The sequence below is a fragment of the Microcebus murinus genome, chromosome 20 (genome assembly GCF_040939455.1).
Source record: "Microcebus murinus isolate Inina chromosome 20, M.murinus_Inina_mat1.0, whole genome shotgun sequence".
Classification (NCBI taxonomy): domain Eukaryota; kingdom Metazoa; phylum Chordata; class Mammalia; order Primates; family Cheirogaleidae; genus Microcebus; species Microcebus murinus.
The window spans coordinates 11,129,267-11,148,101 of record NC_134123.1 but is presented as its reverse complement, the minus strand read 5'-3'; the positions used below and the strand labels follow the sequence as shown (position 1 = coordinate 11,148,101).

Below are 18,835 nucleotides of genomic sequence, written 5' to 3'. Positions count from 1 at the left end.
ACCCTCACAATCACCTTATAATATGAGAATTACTATGTTCATTTCAGGTACTGATCAGGTGCTGGCTGTCTGATATAACCTGTGGCCTTTCACAATAAGGGAAAATTATTTTTTAAGAAAATTTTTGAAAAGTTAAAAAACTAACTGACTGATACAAACATTTCTGAAGAGCGATCTGACAATGATAAAATTAAGCATGCACATACCCAACAATTCTAGAGAAACTTTTACACAGGTCCATAAATTGATGCATAATTTGTGCTGTTCACTGCAGTGTTATTTGTAGGAGAAAATCTGGCAGTAATGTAAGTGACTATCAACAAATGAAAACTAACAAAATACAAAATATAGTACTTTCAAGCCATATAAAGGAATAATACGCCATAGCAGTCAGAAGCAGTTGTAGATTTATATATAGCAACGTAGATCTCAAAGAATGTGGAGAGAAGTTAAAAACAAAGACGTTTAACTAAATCAGTTATGTAAAGTTTTAAAATCACACACAAAACTCTCTAATTAAATGTTCTTCCTATATAGACATAAACAAACAAATAGCCGACAAATTGGAAGAACATACCTTAAATTCACTAGAATGGTTACCTACTGATATTTGGAGGTGAGCAGTGGAGAGGAGAATGGGATCAGGGAAGAAAAGAAAAATAATAAAATATAACAAAGAGTTAGCAACCAATAAGGAATAGGAACATCATGACTACATAACAGAGATAACTTAATGGACACACACACATCCCAACAATCAAAAAACAAGATTAACTCCTTTGTGGAACAGAAATGAAGCAGAAATTTCTGGTGGGAGGCAGGAGCTAAAGCCAAAGAGCTTGTGGGCTGTGGGTCAAAAACTGGACAGAGATGACTGAGAGCTCTAAGCTTGTAGGATAATGAGGACCAAAACCTCACAAAACCTGTACAAAGGATGGAGCATATTCACTAAATGAACCTGGGGTAGAAGTTTCTTTCCCAATGAAAGGAGCTGAAAAAAGTTATGAATGACAATCTGAGCTACAAGTGGTATGAAGCTGCCAGTCTCCAGGGAGAAAAAGGAAAGAAAGCTACGCAGCAGGAATTAGGCATCTTATAGTAGAATGGGAATTCAGAGCCATCAATTCCAATTTTAGGTGTAGTCATAGAATGAAGATCCTTGGAAACAGAGACAGAACAATAAGGGAGAAAGAGGTGGAGTGGGGAGAACACACACAGGCAAGTGGAGACAAAACTTCTATCAAGTGGAGGCTGCAAATTAAACCCTAAAGCACATGAAAATAACTAACATTAAGATCATTAACAATTTCAACCCGAGGATAAAGTCACTGCTAAAAATATGCAAAAAATAGAACTTCAAAATAATTTTAAAATAAATGTACTTAAAGGAACTATAAGATTTTATTGGAAATTTAAAAAACAAAGATATCAATCAAGAGGAAACAAAAAAATTTAGAAATTCTAGAAATGAAAGTTACTAAAATAAAAATCTCAATAGATGGTATAACTCCAGATATAACAGTTAAAAGAAAATTAATGAATTGGAAGACAGTATTGAAGAATTCACTCAGATCATAGCAGAAGGATTATTCAAAAAGAAAATGGCTAAGAAATTTCCAGAACTGAAGAACATGACTTTAGATTAAAGTATGTAGAATTAAAATTAGACAACAACAACAAAAAAATAAGAAAAAAAAAACTTTGTTTAGAAGAAGGGAAAAGATAGCTGGATATAGAGGTGACAGGCTGCAAATAGACATTTTATTTCAAAACAGAGTTGTGGAAAACTAGAAACCAACACCATGAAATGCTTTCCTATAGCAACTCTCTCACTATGGCATTAGGAACTGTGCTCTTCTCTCTGATCAGTGTCATCCTTTCCTAAGTAAACAAGTAGAGAGAAGAGGACAATAATTCAGATTATTTTATAATTGCAATATCAGCATATATCTGTTTAGGTATATTCTTACTAAGCCCACCTGTCCCAATTAGCTTTCATTTTTTTATTCTTAAATTTTATTTTTCTTAATTTTCACACATGGATCAGGAACATATCTTTCATGTTTGGTTTTAATGGTTTTATAAACTTTATAGGTTATAACATTCTTCTCCTTCAATACCTTCTAAAAAAACAAGCTATACATCCATGTTTATAAACTGTCTGAATTATGTTTTGTCACCATCTTCTCCAACAAGTCCCTTCCACATTTGCTCCACACCTTATTTTTTCATTCTCAGAAGAGTTATATACCTACAATTTAGTAAAAAGAGTTTTAAAGGTAAAAGTTACCTTATTATTCAAATGTATACCACTTGCCTCTTATAAGTGATTATGTACTTTATCAACAAGGTCACTTATAATTTGTAATATTTTCCAGAACTTGGACATAAGGCTCCTACTTTGCTCTCACATTCCTTTAATCACTCACTTTCAAAATATGGCAAAGTCTATTTTGCACGTGTTTTTCCAATGGGCTTAAATTAACATTGCTTGGGTTTTACTTCCTTATTTGGGAAGTACACCTTTTCATTCCAATTTTACAGTATGAGGAATATAAAAAAAATATTCTCGAAGACTAACAAATGCTCCAAATATTTCTAGGAAGAGTTTAATATAGTTTTAAGGATTTGTTTGTATGTATAGGTACACCCTGTTTTATGTTATAATTTTTGAGGCACTAAACAAAACTGAGTTTTCATAAATATGACTATCAAATATTTATATACTTAGATTTATTAGCAGGGCCTGAAGCAAAAAGAAAAAACCAACCCAAAAATAACTTTTTAAAAACTACTACCATCTATCAAGCAATTGTTATGTATAAAGCTCTATATTAGATGTTTTATACGTATTATCTCATGATAATCCTTATAAGAAAAGTATATTCCTCATTTATAGATGAGGAATCTGAGGTTTAAAGTAATTTACCCAACGTCATGCAGCTACTAAGGCGCTGGGCCAGAATTTGAACGTGGGTCCATCATGGTTCTAAAATTTGTGCTCTTAATTACTGAACTACGTACTCTTTTTTTTGTTGTTTTTTTTGAGACAGAGTCTCAGTCTGTTGCCTGGGCTAGAGTGCTGTGGCATCAGCCTAGCTCACAGCAACCTCAAACTCCTGGGCTCAAGCAATCCTCCTGCCTCAGCCTCCCAAGTAGCTGGGACTACAGACATATGTCACCATGCCTGGCTAATTTTTTCTATGTATTTTTAATTGGCCAATTAATTTCTTTCTATTTTTAGTAGAGACGGGGTCTCACTCTTGCTCAGGCTGGTTTCAAACTCCTGACCTTGAGCGATCTGCCCACCTTGGCCTCCCAGAGTGCTAGGATTACAGGCAAGCCACTATGCCTGCTTGAACTATGTACTCTCAAGTTAAATGTTTTTTCAGCTTGAACAATGCCCTTTAATTTCACTGTTATTCACTCTCGGGCTTAGTACTTCGAGTTAGATAAAGCAGGGGAAAAGACAAAACAGGTACAGCTGTGCCTTGCAGTTTAAAATGACAAGCTCCCTAAATGGATCAAAGAGAGTGAAATAAGGGATATAAAAAAAAGAAGGGAGATGGAAGTTCTCCTTGACCTTTGTCCTTACATTGCCAACAGAAGTTTTATGCAGCCATGTTCTTGGTAAAACAACTTATCTTGAATCTCTGGTTAGTGGAATAGATAGGCAAGTACACTAGCAGTGAGTCTTCACAAAACCATTTCCTACTGGAGCTAGCAACACAAACTCACTCCATATTTACTCTATTCCTTAATAAAGATCATAGCTTTAATTAGTGTTTTCTGCTACAGAAATGTTTAGACATTTCCAGATATGAGTAGATGATACCAAGTAACAACATCAAACCTTATAATTTACTCTGCCATCAGAGGAGAAATAAACTATTTTCCCTTGCCCTATGAGTACAAGGCTTGGTGAATATGTCCTAAATGAATGGAAGGAGTCCAAAAGTCATGGTTCCTGGCAGAACACTTTCCATTACACTGGAGGTTATTGTGAGTCTGATACTTACTTATCTACAAGAGTTCGTATTACTGCCAGTGTGTCCAGCACTAGCCCATCCACATTTTGTTTCTTTCTCCTTGGCTCATGTGGTCCTCGACCCCTCCTTGGTGGCCGAACAGGGTCCCGGGGTTGACTTCTCGTGTCAGCAGTGGGTACTGCACTGTTCTCAGCCTGTTGCTGTTGGGTGTCAACACTGTCTTCTGCTCCACTGTCATCTCGGCAGATACAGGAATTACCCATGGTAGTAGTGGCACGTCTAGTCCCCAGGAAGTGGGCTATGTGCTCCTCAAGAGTCAACAGCAGACCCTGGCCAAGGCTTCTGCTTGCTAAGAACACGGCCCAACCAAAGACGATCATTTAGATAGTTTTTAGTTTTCCAAGTACTGTTTTCATAACCTGGGGTTGAGGAACTTGCATCCTATTTGTTTTTAACAACTGAATTCTGAAGAAAGTTTCAGAGTTTATCTCCAACATTATCAACCGCAGGGAATCCTGGTCATCCAACGGCAGTTCTAAAATAAAACAAGAAAAAGGAAAATGAATAAAAGGATTTTGGGCCACTCAATTACTCAAACTTTCTTTGATTTTATAGACATTAGGATTCCAATAAAGAATCATCATTGGTTATTTTTATAGGATTCCAACACAAAGAAGTATCTTTGGATAACAGAATTATAATCAATAATTTCTTTTTTGTCATTATAAGTTGATTGCTAAACCATATCTTGTAAACCACAGGAGTTATATTCATTTTTAGTTTTTTTATAACTAATTTTTTAAAAACATATATGTAGTTTTCCCTATCTATACAGAAATACATTAGAAGAATGTGTGCAACTTTTTCAAAGACTCCCTTTATGATAAAAAATGAATTGTCTAACCAGGTAGAAATACCAAAAAAATATTGTCTTTTTATATATATGGGACAATATTTCAAATAAAATATTTAATGACAGAACAGATGTTTATTGTTTAAAAAAAGTTATGATACAAATGTGATAGCACCAGAAGAATAAAAGGACAGAGTGTTCCACTTAAATCACTGAAACTACATAGATTTCCCAACTGGAGGTTCAAGAACTTAAAGAAATCACCTAAGTTGTTACAATGTTTTTCTGTTGTGTAAGCAAGATTCTTGTTTTGGGAAAGGCATACTAATATCACAAAGTTACATTTTCACAGTGATCAGTGTGTTGCACAATATGTCTGCTACAAAGTTCAGAATAAGATGCACCAATTATCTTTGTCTAAAATACTGACTAAGCACTTTGTGCCAAGCACCACGGCTGGACTGGATAATAAAAACAAACAAGGGATAGTCTCTGCCCTCCGGAAATTCACCGATGGCCATTCTCATCACACAGTATATTTATCATCAAAAAACCCAATGAAAGAACCAGCTCTTCATTAAGCTGTTCAAATTCTTTTCTGTATCTTCCCAGTTTAATTACTACTCACAGGGGGAAAACAGAAGAAAACGACACAGATGAAGATCCAAAGTCTCCACACACACATATATATATATAATATCTAATGTAATATATACAAAAAAGGGGAAGGGGAGAGAAAAGAATAGAGTGATGGAACAAGAGAGGAGAGGCTGGATGTGGCAGTTCATGCCTATAATCCCAGAACTTTGGGAGGTTAGGATGGGAGGATCACTTGAGGCCAGGAGTTCAAGACTAGCCCAAGCAACATAGTGAGACCCCATCTCTATGAAAAATTTAAAAATTAGCCAGGTGTGGTGGCATGCCTATAGTCCTAGCTACTCAGAAGGCTGAGGAAGGAGGATCACTTGAGCCCAGGAGTTTGAGGTTGCAGGAAGTTATGGTAATGCCAATGCCCGCTACCCAGGACAACAGAGTGAGAGACCCTGTCTCAGAAAGAGAGAGGAGAAAGGAAATGAGAGGCAACAGACATTATCTCCCCCAGACGATGAACGCAGCAATGGCTGAGCCAAGTAATGCCACAGATGTTCTTGGTTCCCCAAGATCAGTCAAGCTGTCTCCAAAATTTGGAGGGTGTACTTGAAAGGATGTAACTGAAGTACATGGGTAGGAGCACGATGCAAGGACTCAGCTAGAAATTGCTTTTTAAAAGACAACATACTCTAAACCAGCAAAGAGTCGAAGTATTGCCATTACTGTGCGGACCAGGGTATAAATCCCTCCAGAAGGTAGCTAACCAAGAGATTTCAATGCTTAAAAGAAGAGAATAAATAGAAACCAGAAATAACTCTTTTAAAGGGTCCCTGGTATAAATTTCTACTGATTTTATAAATTATCCTGGTTTCTGAGAAAGACCAAAAAGCAACATTTAAGAAGCTGTGCTCTTTCTCAGAAATTTCACAGATAAGAAACTGATAGACATTTCAAATGAGAAGAAGTAAAGAATCTAAGGTTGTCCGACAGGTTTGCCACTGGGTAGTAGTCCAGATGATTATGCCACTAAAGTACTTCCTTGAAATTCTAAAGTATGATATTAAAAAAAAGGAAAAAGAAAAAACATTGGTTTTTAAGACAGGATCTCACTCTGTGCCCAGGCTAGAGTGTAGTGGTACAATCATGGCTCACTGCAGCCTTGAACTCCTGGGCTCAAGCGATCACCCAGCCTCAGCCTCCCAAGCAGCTGTGACTATAGGCCTGCATCACACCCAGCTAATTTTATTTTTTATAGAGATGGGATCTTGCTATGTTGCTCATGCTGATCTCAAACTCCTGGCCTCAAGCAATCTCCTGTCTCAGCCTCCTGAAGTGCTGTGATTATAGGTACGGGCCACTGTACCTGGCCTTAAAATAGAAAAAAAATCTTTATCTGGTAATTAAAAAAAATACATGTTCATTTCTAAAACTTAATTGCTACACAAGTCTACAGAAGGTGAAAGCCCCTCTTCTGCTCTATCTAAGCCCATGCCTTTCCTCCAAGTAACACATTAAAACCTTCATGTGTCTGCTTCCACACCTGTTATTGTGCTCTTACAAATTACCTTTTTCTTTAAATCTAACTAGGATGATGCCATAAATAATATTCTGTGATTTACTCTTTTTACTTAATACAATTTTCTGTATTAGTGTATACAGGCCTACCTCATGTGTATAAAGACTGTATAGAAATTCTGGATTATCATAATTTCTTAACCACTGTGCTACAAAAACCTGTGGCTAGACCAACTAGCACTTTGTGCACGGCAGAAGGGAGTAGGCCAGGAGTAGATACAAGGGACCTCTATTGGGGAACGCTTCATCCCCTGGGGAAGTATTCTTTGACTCCAAACTGCTTCCCCACAGTGGTAAGGGGCCTAGACTGTGCTCTGTGGTGTCACTGTTGCCAGAGCAAAAAGAATTCCGCTGGCTTCTCTAATGCTCCAGAGCTCTTCCACACAATCAGTATGGAAGATGGGATGGGACACAAGATGTAAATAGTAGATCCAATCCAACTAGACACATTAAATTGAGGAAAACATATCTGAGGGAGAAAAACTAATCAGGTACTAAAAATAACTGGCAATGATTTCAGAACGTCAAATGCCAGAAAATAAAGCCTTGAAGGGGAGAAAACAGGGGATCCTATAAAGTTACAACTTAATACCAACACTTATAATGATATTTAGAATAATTAATAAGAAACAAACAATTCTGGTGGATGCCTATGAGGACAGCAATAAGTTAAAAAGAAGTTTGTTGGATCTCAAATTCTTAAACTTCATAATCTATCCAAAATTTTTTCCTAGGAATAATATAAGCTGAATATGGAATAATTAATCTATGCAGATTTCCATTTCATACAAGGTAATTGGAAGATACCCAATACATACAGGTATTTTTAAAAATCTGACTTAATTTGAAGGCAAGAAGACAAAAATTAAGGGTTTTCCCCTCTATTTCCAAATTTAACTAAAGTATATTTCAAGTCAATTTCTTCCGAGAGTCATTTTCCTTAAATGACCCAGAAAATGATGTCAACTATAAAATTTGTCAGAAGGAAATGGAGCTTAAGAAAACAAGTTTTCAAATACTTTAAAGCCAAAGCCAAAAAAAAAAAAAAAAGGACCAGCTGCAAAATCCAGGTGTAAAGAAGAGGTTAATTAGGTGGAAGAAGTAAGGCATTTCACAAAGGAAAGCCTATGAAGCATACAGCGAAAAACACAAGAGCTGTTACTTATAAAGAATTTCTGAAACGCCACAGAATACTCTTGAGGGTTATAGCCACACACAGGGCACATAAATGAACAAAGTATACAATCTTTAAGATTTATTCAGCACTAAAAATGTATAGCTTGTCATTTGGAAATGGCTGTCACTCATGATACTTTTAACAGAAAAGTTGTGACTGCCATAGGCAAAAGAGAGAGTGAAAGCTAAACAACTGCACTTTAGAAAACTTTATTTTATCTCATTAAAAAAAAAAAAAAGCATTATGTGGCCCAAGGACTATTGTTTTAAGACAGTAACACTCAGTTTACAGATTTTACATAGGCTGCTAGGCCACTTTCAGCACAGTACCCAGGCTCTGCAGTCAGACAGACTTGGGCGCAAGTCCCAGCCCTGAAATATTTACTGCTATGCATCCTAATTAACCTGACTGTTGACACACTTTAAAAAGAGATAGTAATAGCTCTTACCTCACAGTACTACTGTGAGGATTAAATGAAATAGTGCATGTAATACACATGGCACAGTGCCTGACACTTTAACTGGATCCAAAAATGCAAGATGTTATTATAAAATGAGCACGTATCAAATTAGAAATAACTAAATAACCTGGGAGGATGACTTTGGAGTGAGACTTGAGTTAAGAGTACTAAGAAAACTAAAGAATTTATCTTTTATAGAATTCATGTACCCTGCAAAAATAATTTTTACTTATCTATAATCTATACATATCTACACTTTTAGATGTGGGGAGGTATTATAGTTTAATAATCCCATAGGTGGCATTAGAATTGCTTAGGGTACTTATTAAAATGCAAATCCCTCATTCCATTCCAAATAGCCAGAATTAGAATTTCCAGGATTCTGGCCCAAATTTGTGTTTTCTTAAAAGCTCTCCAGATGATTCTGATGGTGGCCACGTCTGGAAATAGCTGTGTGTAGAACCTAACACAAAACGAGGCACCGCAGGCAGGACCTACTGACTAAGGAGCAATTTGAAATACTAAAGGGTGATTTTTCTGGGGTCAAAAATGTTAATATCCCTTTCCAGAAAAATGAACTGAGACTATTTTTCAATGTAGTCCTTTGGAGAGGTCAGCCAAAATAACCATCAGAATACAGTTATATCCATTAGTGATATATATAGTGTATGAGACACAATGAAAAAAAATGCTCTATATATTTTCCACCAGATTCACCCTATGAAGCATCAAAATAAACCTAGATGGTACCTTGCTATGGGTAATATAATCCAGGGTGGATAGACTGAGTGGAATGCAAAATAAGATTATGTAAAGGCAACACATCTATAATATCTGTATACTTCACACCTTAACTTTGAAGACTACTCAACATTAGCTGGTGAAGTCAACTTTGAGATTAAAAAAAAAAGCCAGTCACATACTCTTATACAAGGCATCTGCCTTGGTGGCAATCATCAACTGATTTAATGATAATTTTTATCACTGGATGCCATTGCTTAGTAGAAAGACTTTTCTTACCATCTAAATGGCAATGCTTTTTAAATCATTAGAGTTTCAATAACCATTTTGCTACAAAAGAGCACAATTATGATCAAATATCTCCTTTGCAAATCTATGTCTCTTAAGTATGGTATTATTACTTTTGATCCTTGCCTTTTTAAAAACCAAGTAAAGACTATTCTCTCCGTTCTCTAAACTACCATGTATGATTAGATTTTTATATTTTTGAAAGCTCCTGAGACAAAAAGTCATCATACTTGGGGGTTTTGATAAGTTTAGTGTTAAAGCAGTGAGGTTCTGTTATTCACTGTCAGTACAAAACACAGACATCTACCATCATAAACAGCTCACCACAGAGACATCTGGCCAACTGGTCAAACCCTCTCTAACAAATGGTCCAGGAATCAATGATTCATCTCTTCAAATATTTGCTTGCATTCAGTCATAATACAGAGCAGTGAGAAAGAACATTTTTCTCCTCTGAAAATAAGACTCCAGGATTATGCTGCCAAGAAAGGAAAAGCTGGTTAAAAGAATGACCATAGGGAAGAAAAAACAGACTTTGGGCAAAGAATTACTATTGCTGTAATTTTCACCTTATTATTCCAAAATAGTGACAGAGGATGCAGCATTTTTTCCAACCCTTCCCCACTAAAGGCTAAATTAAATAGCATGAACAGCAACAATGTATAACACACTGGAAATTTTAAATGATTTTCTCACATCAGAAAATGTTTACAGATTTTTCCCTAAGAGAGTGAATGCATTAAGGCCATAGCTTCTAGTGTCACACTTATTCCCCTCTCTCAACACTTTATTATGGAAAATTTCAAACAGAGCAACACTGAATTAAAATTCACTATAAACATTGAACACTATATCCATTACTTACATTCTACCATCAACATTTTATTAGTACTATAGTTATTTTATCACGTGTCTAGCCATCTCTATGCCTATCAAATCCATCTAATTTTTAAAATATATTTCAAAGTAAATTGCATGTATCAGTATACTTCCCCCTAAATAATTCAGTATGCATATCACTAACTAGACTTCAATAATTTTAGAAGTTAAATTTACATATAATTAAATGTGCAAATCTTAATGATAAATGTGCTTTTTGTCAAATGCATATACACTAGTGTATTCAAACCCTCAATACAGAGAACATTACCAAAATATATTTGCTTTAAAAATATCCTACAGGACACCCCTAAGATCATAAGTCTCTTACTGAAAATTGTGTTTAAATGGGGAAAACTTGGAAGTTAGTAAGACTTATTATTTGGTGCTGCATTAAGTAGATAAGTACATATATATCAAGTGTACACTTTCCAGCTGCAACAGAAAACTACCTAAAGATGTTTTTTTTTTTGAGACAAAGTCTCGCTTTGTTGCCTAGGCTAGAGTGAGTGCCATGGCGTCAGCCTAGCTCACAGCAACCTCAATCTCCTGGCTCAAGCAATCCTTCTGCCTCAGCCTCCCAAGTAGCTGGGACTACAGGCATGTGCCACCATGCCCGGCTAATTTATATATATATATATTAGTTGGCCAATTAATTTCTTTCTATTTATAGTAGAGACGGGGTCTCGCTCTTGCTCAGGCTGGTTTTGAACTCCTGACCTCGAGCAATCCACCCGCCTCGGCCTCCCAGAGAGCTAGGATTACAGCCGTGAGCCACCACGCCAGGCCCTACCTAAAGATGTTTTAACAAAAGTGTTTCTATCTCTAAACTCTAAAGCATCTGGTATTTTGTTGGGGGAGGAGAGAGAAGGGAGAAGATTGTAAAGCATTTGGTTGGAATTTCACTTTTCCCCCAGAAGGAAAGGTAGCCTTGATAAGGTGTTTTTACATATCAACGAGGTGTCCAAAACTATCTATCTGCAGTGGCAGTGGGGACTTGAGGTTTAAGTCTCACGGTACAATTATCCCCTGGATTGTAACCTTTAAGCATTTTGGGAAAAGCACTGGATGATTCTGATACTTCTCTTATGCACTGAGGATCTTTAAGAAAGTACACTTTTAAAAGTAGATAATTTTTCTGGGTGAACTGTTAGGAAAAGAGTATCTGGAAAAAAACTTCCCCTAAAATGTTGAGAGCTTTTTAACCTAGTAGCAGTGGCATCTCTAGATAGCCATATGCCAGCAAGAATTACAGAATACATTCCTGACCTGAAACAGTACAAAGGGGAAAGGACAAATCCTTTTAGCATTCAAAGAATGTATTAAAAAGTAAAATTTAGGCCTGGGATAGAGTAAGGAACTTCCAGAAGCAATAGTAGTAAAAAAAGAAGAAGTAAATAATCTCTGCCTGAAGACTCAATGATTGAAAAATTTGCCTTGGACCCAAAAGGAAACACTAAGGAAAAATTGAGGTAATTGCTAATGACAGCTTCAGGACAGAGGAGAAAAACAAATGTAGTATTCTATTCTATTTGGGATTTTTTCCTCCCAAGGAGGCCAAATAACAGGAATCATATAGCCAAGTTATTCAAATACACACAAATCTGACGGAAAAGGATTTTTCTGTTATAGAAAACTCTTTGCTAATAAGTAAATATGTGAACAGCATGAATAGTAACACCTTCCTTAGTAACATCTACTTCAAATGGTGTCTAAAAACACTCCCTTGCCTACTTATTTGGATACCTATTAGAACTTAATAGGTAGAGAATAAATATTGTAAATGAATTTATTCTAAAGTCTATAAAAATAGAATTTCCAAAAGTTTGAAAAACGGAGACAATACTTTTCAGTAATATATACCCAATGCTTATATGACAGGTATGGAGGAAAGATGAAAAAAAGGTTCCTCATGCTCTTGGCAAAGGGAGCCCAGGTTAGGAACAAATTTAGCTCCCTGCCCCAAGCTCACAGATAAAACATCAGGTCCACTAGAAGACGGCCTCTCTCTCTGTGAGTTTTCCAGTGGATAAGGAACCTGGTAACAATGAAGTATCTGTCTGAGCAAGTTTTTAGGTGACTTTACAGATCAGCAATAGCAAAAGGGGAACAGAGGACTTATATTCGCATTGTGATACGTTCATGTCTTAAATTATAAGCCAAAATATTGTTGGTACAAATATCCCTACTTGCGCAGTGAAAGGTTAACCAAAAGCCCATAAAAAAAAATGATAAAGATGAAGCTAAATAGTAATTCTAGCCGGGCGTGGTGGCTCATGCCTGTAATCCCAGCACTCTGGGAGGCCGAGGTGGGCGTATTGCTCAAGGTCAGGAGTTCGAAACCAGCCTGAGCGAGACCCCGTCTCTACCAAAAAAAAAAAAATAGAAATAAATTAATTGACCAACTAAAATATATGTACAAAAAATTAGCCAGGCATGGTGGCGCGTGCCTGTAGTCCCAGCTACTTGGGAGGCTGAGGCAGGAGGATCGCTGAGCCCCGGAGATTGAGGTTGCTGTGAGCCAGCCTGACGCCACGGCACTCACTCTAGCCTGGGCAACAAAGTGAGACTCTATCTCAAAAAATAAATAAATAAATAAATAATAGTAATTCTAATCAAAAAACAAAAAGAATCACAATGAAAACTCAAAAATCATTTGCACCCCAAACTCAGCACCCTTCCTGAATACTGTGGGAATCCCTATTCTGCATATGACATGTGAGAATCTTTGCAATGGTGCCAAGTTTTCCAGGACAGAATTCCTGGGAGAAAAAGGTATTAGAGACCACAGTAAACTCTAACATGGTTCTAGTTTTAGGTTATGAATAACATGTTTTAGTAATCCTTACTAATTCACTTTGTACATTATTAATAAGTAACCCTTAGGCCTATGGAAGTATGAACAAGTATGAAGCAGTAAGAACTAAAAAAAGGAGCTGCATTTCCCATGAGGAGGGAGAGAGTAGGAACCATATTTTGAGAATCACTTCATTAAGGGAACACAGGAGAGAAAACAATTTTTCAGGAGGTAGGGGGTAAGAAAAAACTAACACTGATACATTAAACTATGAGGTAATAATATACATGCTGAGTAAGGTATTACAAACCTTCTATTTGAGGTGTATAGAACCCATGAAATTATGCCTGCAAACTGTAATTTCAAGCAATAAGAAGGCTATGTGCAAGGTTCTTTCCTTAACAAACTTAAGGAGTTTCCTTGCTATTTCAAAAGTATTCTCAGTATTCAAAAGTATTATCAGTTTCAGAAGTTCAGCAACAAAGGGGAATATTCTCTAAGAGCCCACCATTATTTACCTGATTTAGCCTTATGTATTTATCATTTATCTATAATTACTGCTTTTACATATTTAACCAGCAACCACTCCCTTTTTGGAAAGAACAGATTTACATGTTTTTTTCTAGTGATAGAGGTTGGCAAGAAAACTATTTCAAAAGCTGACTTATTAAATAGATAATCCAAAGGGAAAAATATTATTTGCACTTATAAAAGTTGTAAAAGTTTCCTTCTAAAAGTTGTGACCCAAGTTTTGGCATTTACTACTTCCTGACCATTCTGTTTTTCAATTTTCTAATCTGAATACCAGGGGAAAACTACCCAAATTCAATTACAAATGCCTTGAAAATGCCAAAAGCTTGAAGAGAAGCTAAATCCATGGTTTACTATCCCCAAATAACTCTTCTGAAATAGATTACTGGTTCCATTGTTTCCCATTTGTGGTATATTGACTTTGCAATACTGTGACTATCACATCCTACTTTATAAGAATCCCACTACAAAATACAGAAATAAATTTCCAATTTAAAGTAGTATAACAGTAATTACCATTCTCAAGAATTCCTAATATTTTCTCCAAACTATACAGATTATTAGAGTATCAAATAAAGTTGCATTTTAAAGGATGCAAAGGGATTTCCCACTTTATTATAACATATTAGTTCATTATTAGGGAAAGTACATACAATTTTTGATAGACTGAATTAAGCTCCTGAGAAGAAACAGACTGTTGTAAATGAACTTCAGGAACACACAATTTTTTTTTGGTTAAACTCTTGCCAAGGCCAGGTGTGGTGGCTCACACCTGTAATCCTAGCACTCTGGGAGGCCCAGTGGGGAGGATCGCTCAAGGTCAGGAGTTGAAACCAGCCTGAGCAAGAGTGAGACCCTGTCTCTACTAAAAATAGAAAGAAATTAATTGGCCAAATAAAAATACATAGAAAAAATTAGCCGGGCATGGTGGCACATGCCTGTAGTCTCAGCTACTCAGGAGGCTGAGGCAGGAGGATTGCTTGAGCCCAGGAGTTTGAGGTTGCTGTGAGCTAGACTGACGCCATGGCACTTTAGCCAGTGCAACAGAGTGAGACTCTGACTCAAAAAAACAAAAACAATAACTCTTGCCAAAACATACCTCAGATTAGTAGCTTTTTCTCCCTATTCACTATAGAATAACACACTATTATACAAAATGCTAAGTTTTTATTTCCCCTTGATACTTGCTAAACAAAAAGATATTCTGTTGACAAAGCAGAAGAAGTCCACATAGAGTATGCTGGAACGCTTCCTATAATCAACTTTAAAAATAATCATTAAGTACAGAAACAATGAAAAGCTTGTATAAAAAAAAAAAAAAGCAAAAAAGCAGGACACAGAAAGACATTAAGCAGTAGGTCAGGACAACAAGTAACCTGGGAAATCAGAGAACTTACAAAAATCACCATAGTGATTTTTTAAAAAAGACTCATGGAATATAAGATTAGAAAAATAAGAAATTCAGACCATCTTAAAAAAAAAAAACTACTGCACAAATCACAAATAAATTACCTAATATCTGGAAAAGAAGCTCTAATAAATGCCACCAACCAAACATTAGTGATATGTCACACATGGAAACAAGTATCTTACATTAATAATATCACAGAGGGATCAACAAAGCAAGATGTCATCCCAGGAAATGCAAACGGTACATAAGGTCAAAAATAGAAAGAACCACCATGGAAGAGAAATTTAAAAGCAATCTCCAATGTGCCTCATATATAGTCTGGGGCTACCACAACAAGGCCTACTATTCATGGAGGAAAAAAGGCAGTCTCTTTACAAGTCACACTGAGGGAAGAAGCATGAAATTCGCTACCTGTAGACATCCAAACGCCATGAATATATATAGCTTGGAAAAAGGGTGAAAAGGTTTACAATATTGAGATCAAATTGCTTGGAGGAAAATTTCAGCTGTCAGGGAAAAAAATTCCTGAAGGAAAAGATATTATAGTGCTAACTCTTGCCAGGACCATTGGAAGTTCAAAGCAAATTAAAACTCTAGGAGCAAAAACTGAAAACCCATCCACCTCATCTAAGCAGGGTTTGAAATCATAGGTTTAGAGTATATAATATGACCTAAGAAGCTGAGAACCTTGAAGCTTGCAGTACAATATGGCTCCCAGCACTCCATAGGGGATAGGCAAGAACTGTATTAATGCTAACCCCTTACATCTACATACCACTTTACAGTTTAGAAAGTGCCTTCACTTTTATTCCTCAACAGCAACCCATTTGGTGGTAGAATCACAGCACCTAACTGTCACACAGCTTGCAGTTTGTACTTTCACACGCTACGTTGGTTCTTCTTTTCTTTTCTTTTTTTTTTTTTTACAGAAGAGACTTAAGGAGGTTAAGTCACTTCACTAAGCACAAACAGATGGTAGGTGAGGGCCCTGAGAAACTGCGGGACTCTACCCAGTCCATAACAGACACTTCAGACCCTTAAAAGTTCAAAGTACAACATTCCAGAGGGAGCAACCTCACTCAGAGAGCTATACAATATAGGACCTCAGAGTCTCTCCTGACCATCTCGGTCTTGGTCTCCCTCCTCAAAGACAAGGAAAGTGAGGCAGCAGGCAAGGACAAATGCCTAATTTGGAGTCACGCAGGGGGTGTTGTGGGATGGACTCCCCCCACACTCCCCAGGCACCAAGCCCAGAAGTAGCTGAATCCTGTGTCTGGGACACCTGGTTGGTCTCCAGAGAGAAGGAAAAGCTCCTGCCATTCCCGTTTCCCTCCCAGTAGTCCCCACTCGGACTTTCCTTTGGATGGGGGTGTCTTCCCATAATCACCCAGAAACTCCCTCTCCCCAAGATCCTTACCCACTTTTCAGCTCTGGCCTCCGTAGTAGGAGAATCCGCTAGCTCTGGCTCTCACTTCTAGCCCCTCTCTCTCGACCACAGGGCGTTTCTAAGTCTCACGGGGGAGGTCTGCCTCGCACCCGAGCCACCTAAACCGCAAACTCCACAAAAGGAAGCGTTCTCTCATCTACCCTTTCTGCCCCAGCCACCCATGAAGAGCAACCCTCAATACCAGGAGCCTCCCCAGGAGACACCTGCCTCTCACCTGGCCCCGTTAGCTGCAGCCTCCTCCGAAGGGCGACCCGTAAGAACCTCCTCCGGTGAAGAACCCCCCAAAGGGGGAACACCCTCCTCCTGGAACCTCTTCAGACGCCCTAAGCGCGGGCCTAGGTGGAGAACCTCCTGGCTGTTTCCCAGGCTCTGCCCAACGCCACCCCTCTCCTGGGCCCTTTCTCAGAGCCCGCTCCGGCCCCAGTCCGGTCTGCCCGCCCCGGGCTCAAGCGGCTGTTGCCCTCCCTCACAGTCGTCCCCAGCCCGCGGACTCCCTCCCGCTCCGCGTGCCCAAGGGGACTTCCCAGAGCAGTGTGGTAGGGCTGCGGCACTGACTTTCTCTAGATCCCAGGCCCACCGGAGGGAGGGGGCGGCGGCGGCGGCACGACTCCTTTGTGACAGGTCCAAGAGAGCGGTAAAGATGGACGCGAGGCCACAGCGCTACCATTACGCGCAGGGCCCACCCCCGCTTCGTACCGCCCTGGCCCTCCCTCAGTCCCCTAGGAAACGCCCCTTCCTCGGTGGCAAGCCCTCCGATGAATAGCCAATCATCCATCAGGGATTGTGTCACGTGATCATACGGCCCAGCCCGCCCCCCAGGCGTGAGCTGGCCAATCGCCTTGCCGAGGTGTGAATGGCCCAATCAAGTCTCCCCGGCTTCCTTTCCGGGCACCGGATTTCCATCGAGCTCCCGGGGAGGAAGAGACCTGCGGATTGGGTTTCGCCGCCGGAAGCGGGGCGGAACTTTGCTGTGGCGGTGAGGAAGAGGAAGCCCTGAAGGGTCAAAAGGAATACAAAAGCAAAGGCTATTTTCTTTCTTTTCTTTTTTACCCCCATCCTTTCTTTCTTTCTTTTTTTTTTTTTCTAAGAACGGTCGGCTTTGCGCTGGCGGTTTGGGGCGGGCGCCGCCGAGGTGAGGGAATCTCGCCTCCCGCGCGCTGGTAGGTGAGTGAGGCCTGGGTCCTGGCCTGGCGGCGAAACCTGGGCTCCAGCTTCTTCGCTGAAGAGATGGGGAGCCGCGGCTGATGTTAGGGTTAGGGACAGGCCTGTTCTTAGTCTATGCACGCACCCAGTGTCTTGAGTCGCCAGAGCCTGGGTCTTGCGGGGCCCAGCCTGGGGGGAGCCGAGAGAGCCCATGGGAAAGCATCTTGGTCGTGGGGAGAAGCTTCCTCCCACCTTTTCAAGTGGGCCCAGGACTGCCAGGCCTCTGTCGGTTTTCTCCACTTTTCTGCCAGGTGGGAACACTCAGACCTCAAGTGAGGAGCCGGATCTGTTCCAGAGGTCTTGGAATAGCTCAGGCTACTCACGAGATGTGGGAACTCCTGGTTGGAAATGGTTGGATCCCAAAATGTAAGTGCAGGATAGAGAACACATTTATTATATGCTATGTACCAGTTGCTGTGCCAAGAGCATTTTCTTCTAATAGAAAACAAGCCAGCTGGCCCGTTTTGCAGAAAACTTAAGGAACTAAGACCGAAACTGGAAACGTCTTGTTTGAGAGTTGGTTGCCCCTGTGAATGTCAGTGCACACAGAGGAAAAGGGGAGATCTATTCGTTCATAGCTGCAGTTCTTAAACGTCAGTGGAAAACCAGATTTCCTGGGACCGTTTTAAAATACAGATTCTCGGACCCCCCACCCTCAGGTAGTCCAACTGGTTAGGTCAGGAGTGGGACCCAGGAAGCCAAGTGCTTGCTTGGTGACCAGAATTCCCAGTACCTCTTGGGAACAACTGTGAGATAAGATTTGTCATTCTTCAGTTTGGTTTATTGATGTTTCCATGGGGACACCATAAAACGGTTTAGAGGGCACCCTTCTGAAATCCTTGAAAGGAATCAGTGTGCAGACTACTTTTTGATGCAAGAAATTGAGCTGAGAT

The 18,835-nt window shown here is 39.0% G+C and overlaps 2 protein-coding genes across 5 annotated transcripts in view; one reads left to right on the top strand and one right to left on the bottom strand.

Annotated features, from left to right (window-relative positions):
* Positions 1-17,427, bottom strand: part of RSPRY1 (ring finger and SPRY domain containing 1) — a 45,056-nt gene extending 27,629 nt beyond the window's left edge. The window contains exons 1-3 of one of the 4 annotated variants that reach the window (XM_075995662.1): positions 17,295-17,427; positions 9,999-10,152; positions 4,020-4,524 (exon numbers count right to left, since the gene is read on the bottom strand). In XM_075995662.1, the coding sequence (XP_075851777.1) occupies positions 4,020-4,369 (350 nt within the window). In that variant the 5' untranslated portion in view covers positions 4,370-4,524; positions 9,999-10,152; positions 17,295-17,427. Of the gene's footprint in view, positions 1-4,019; positions 4,525-9,998; positions 10,153-16,953 lie in introns of all 4 variants that reach the window. The other 3 variants (XM_012751431.3, XM_075995663.1, XM_075995661.1) reach the window with 3 other exon arrangements.
* Positions 17,428-17,631: 204 nt separating this feature from the next.
* Positions 17,632-18,835, top strand: part of PSME3IP1 (proteasome activator subunit 3 interacting protein 1) — a 35,474-nt gene continuing 34,270 nt past the window's right edge. The window contains exon 1 of the mRNA XM_075995666.1: positions 17,632-17,715. The gene's annotated coding sequence lies outside the window, so the exon portion shown is untranslated. The remainder of the gene's footprint in view (positions 17,716-18,835) is intronic.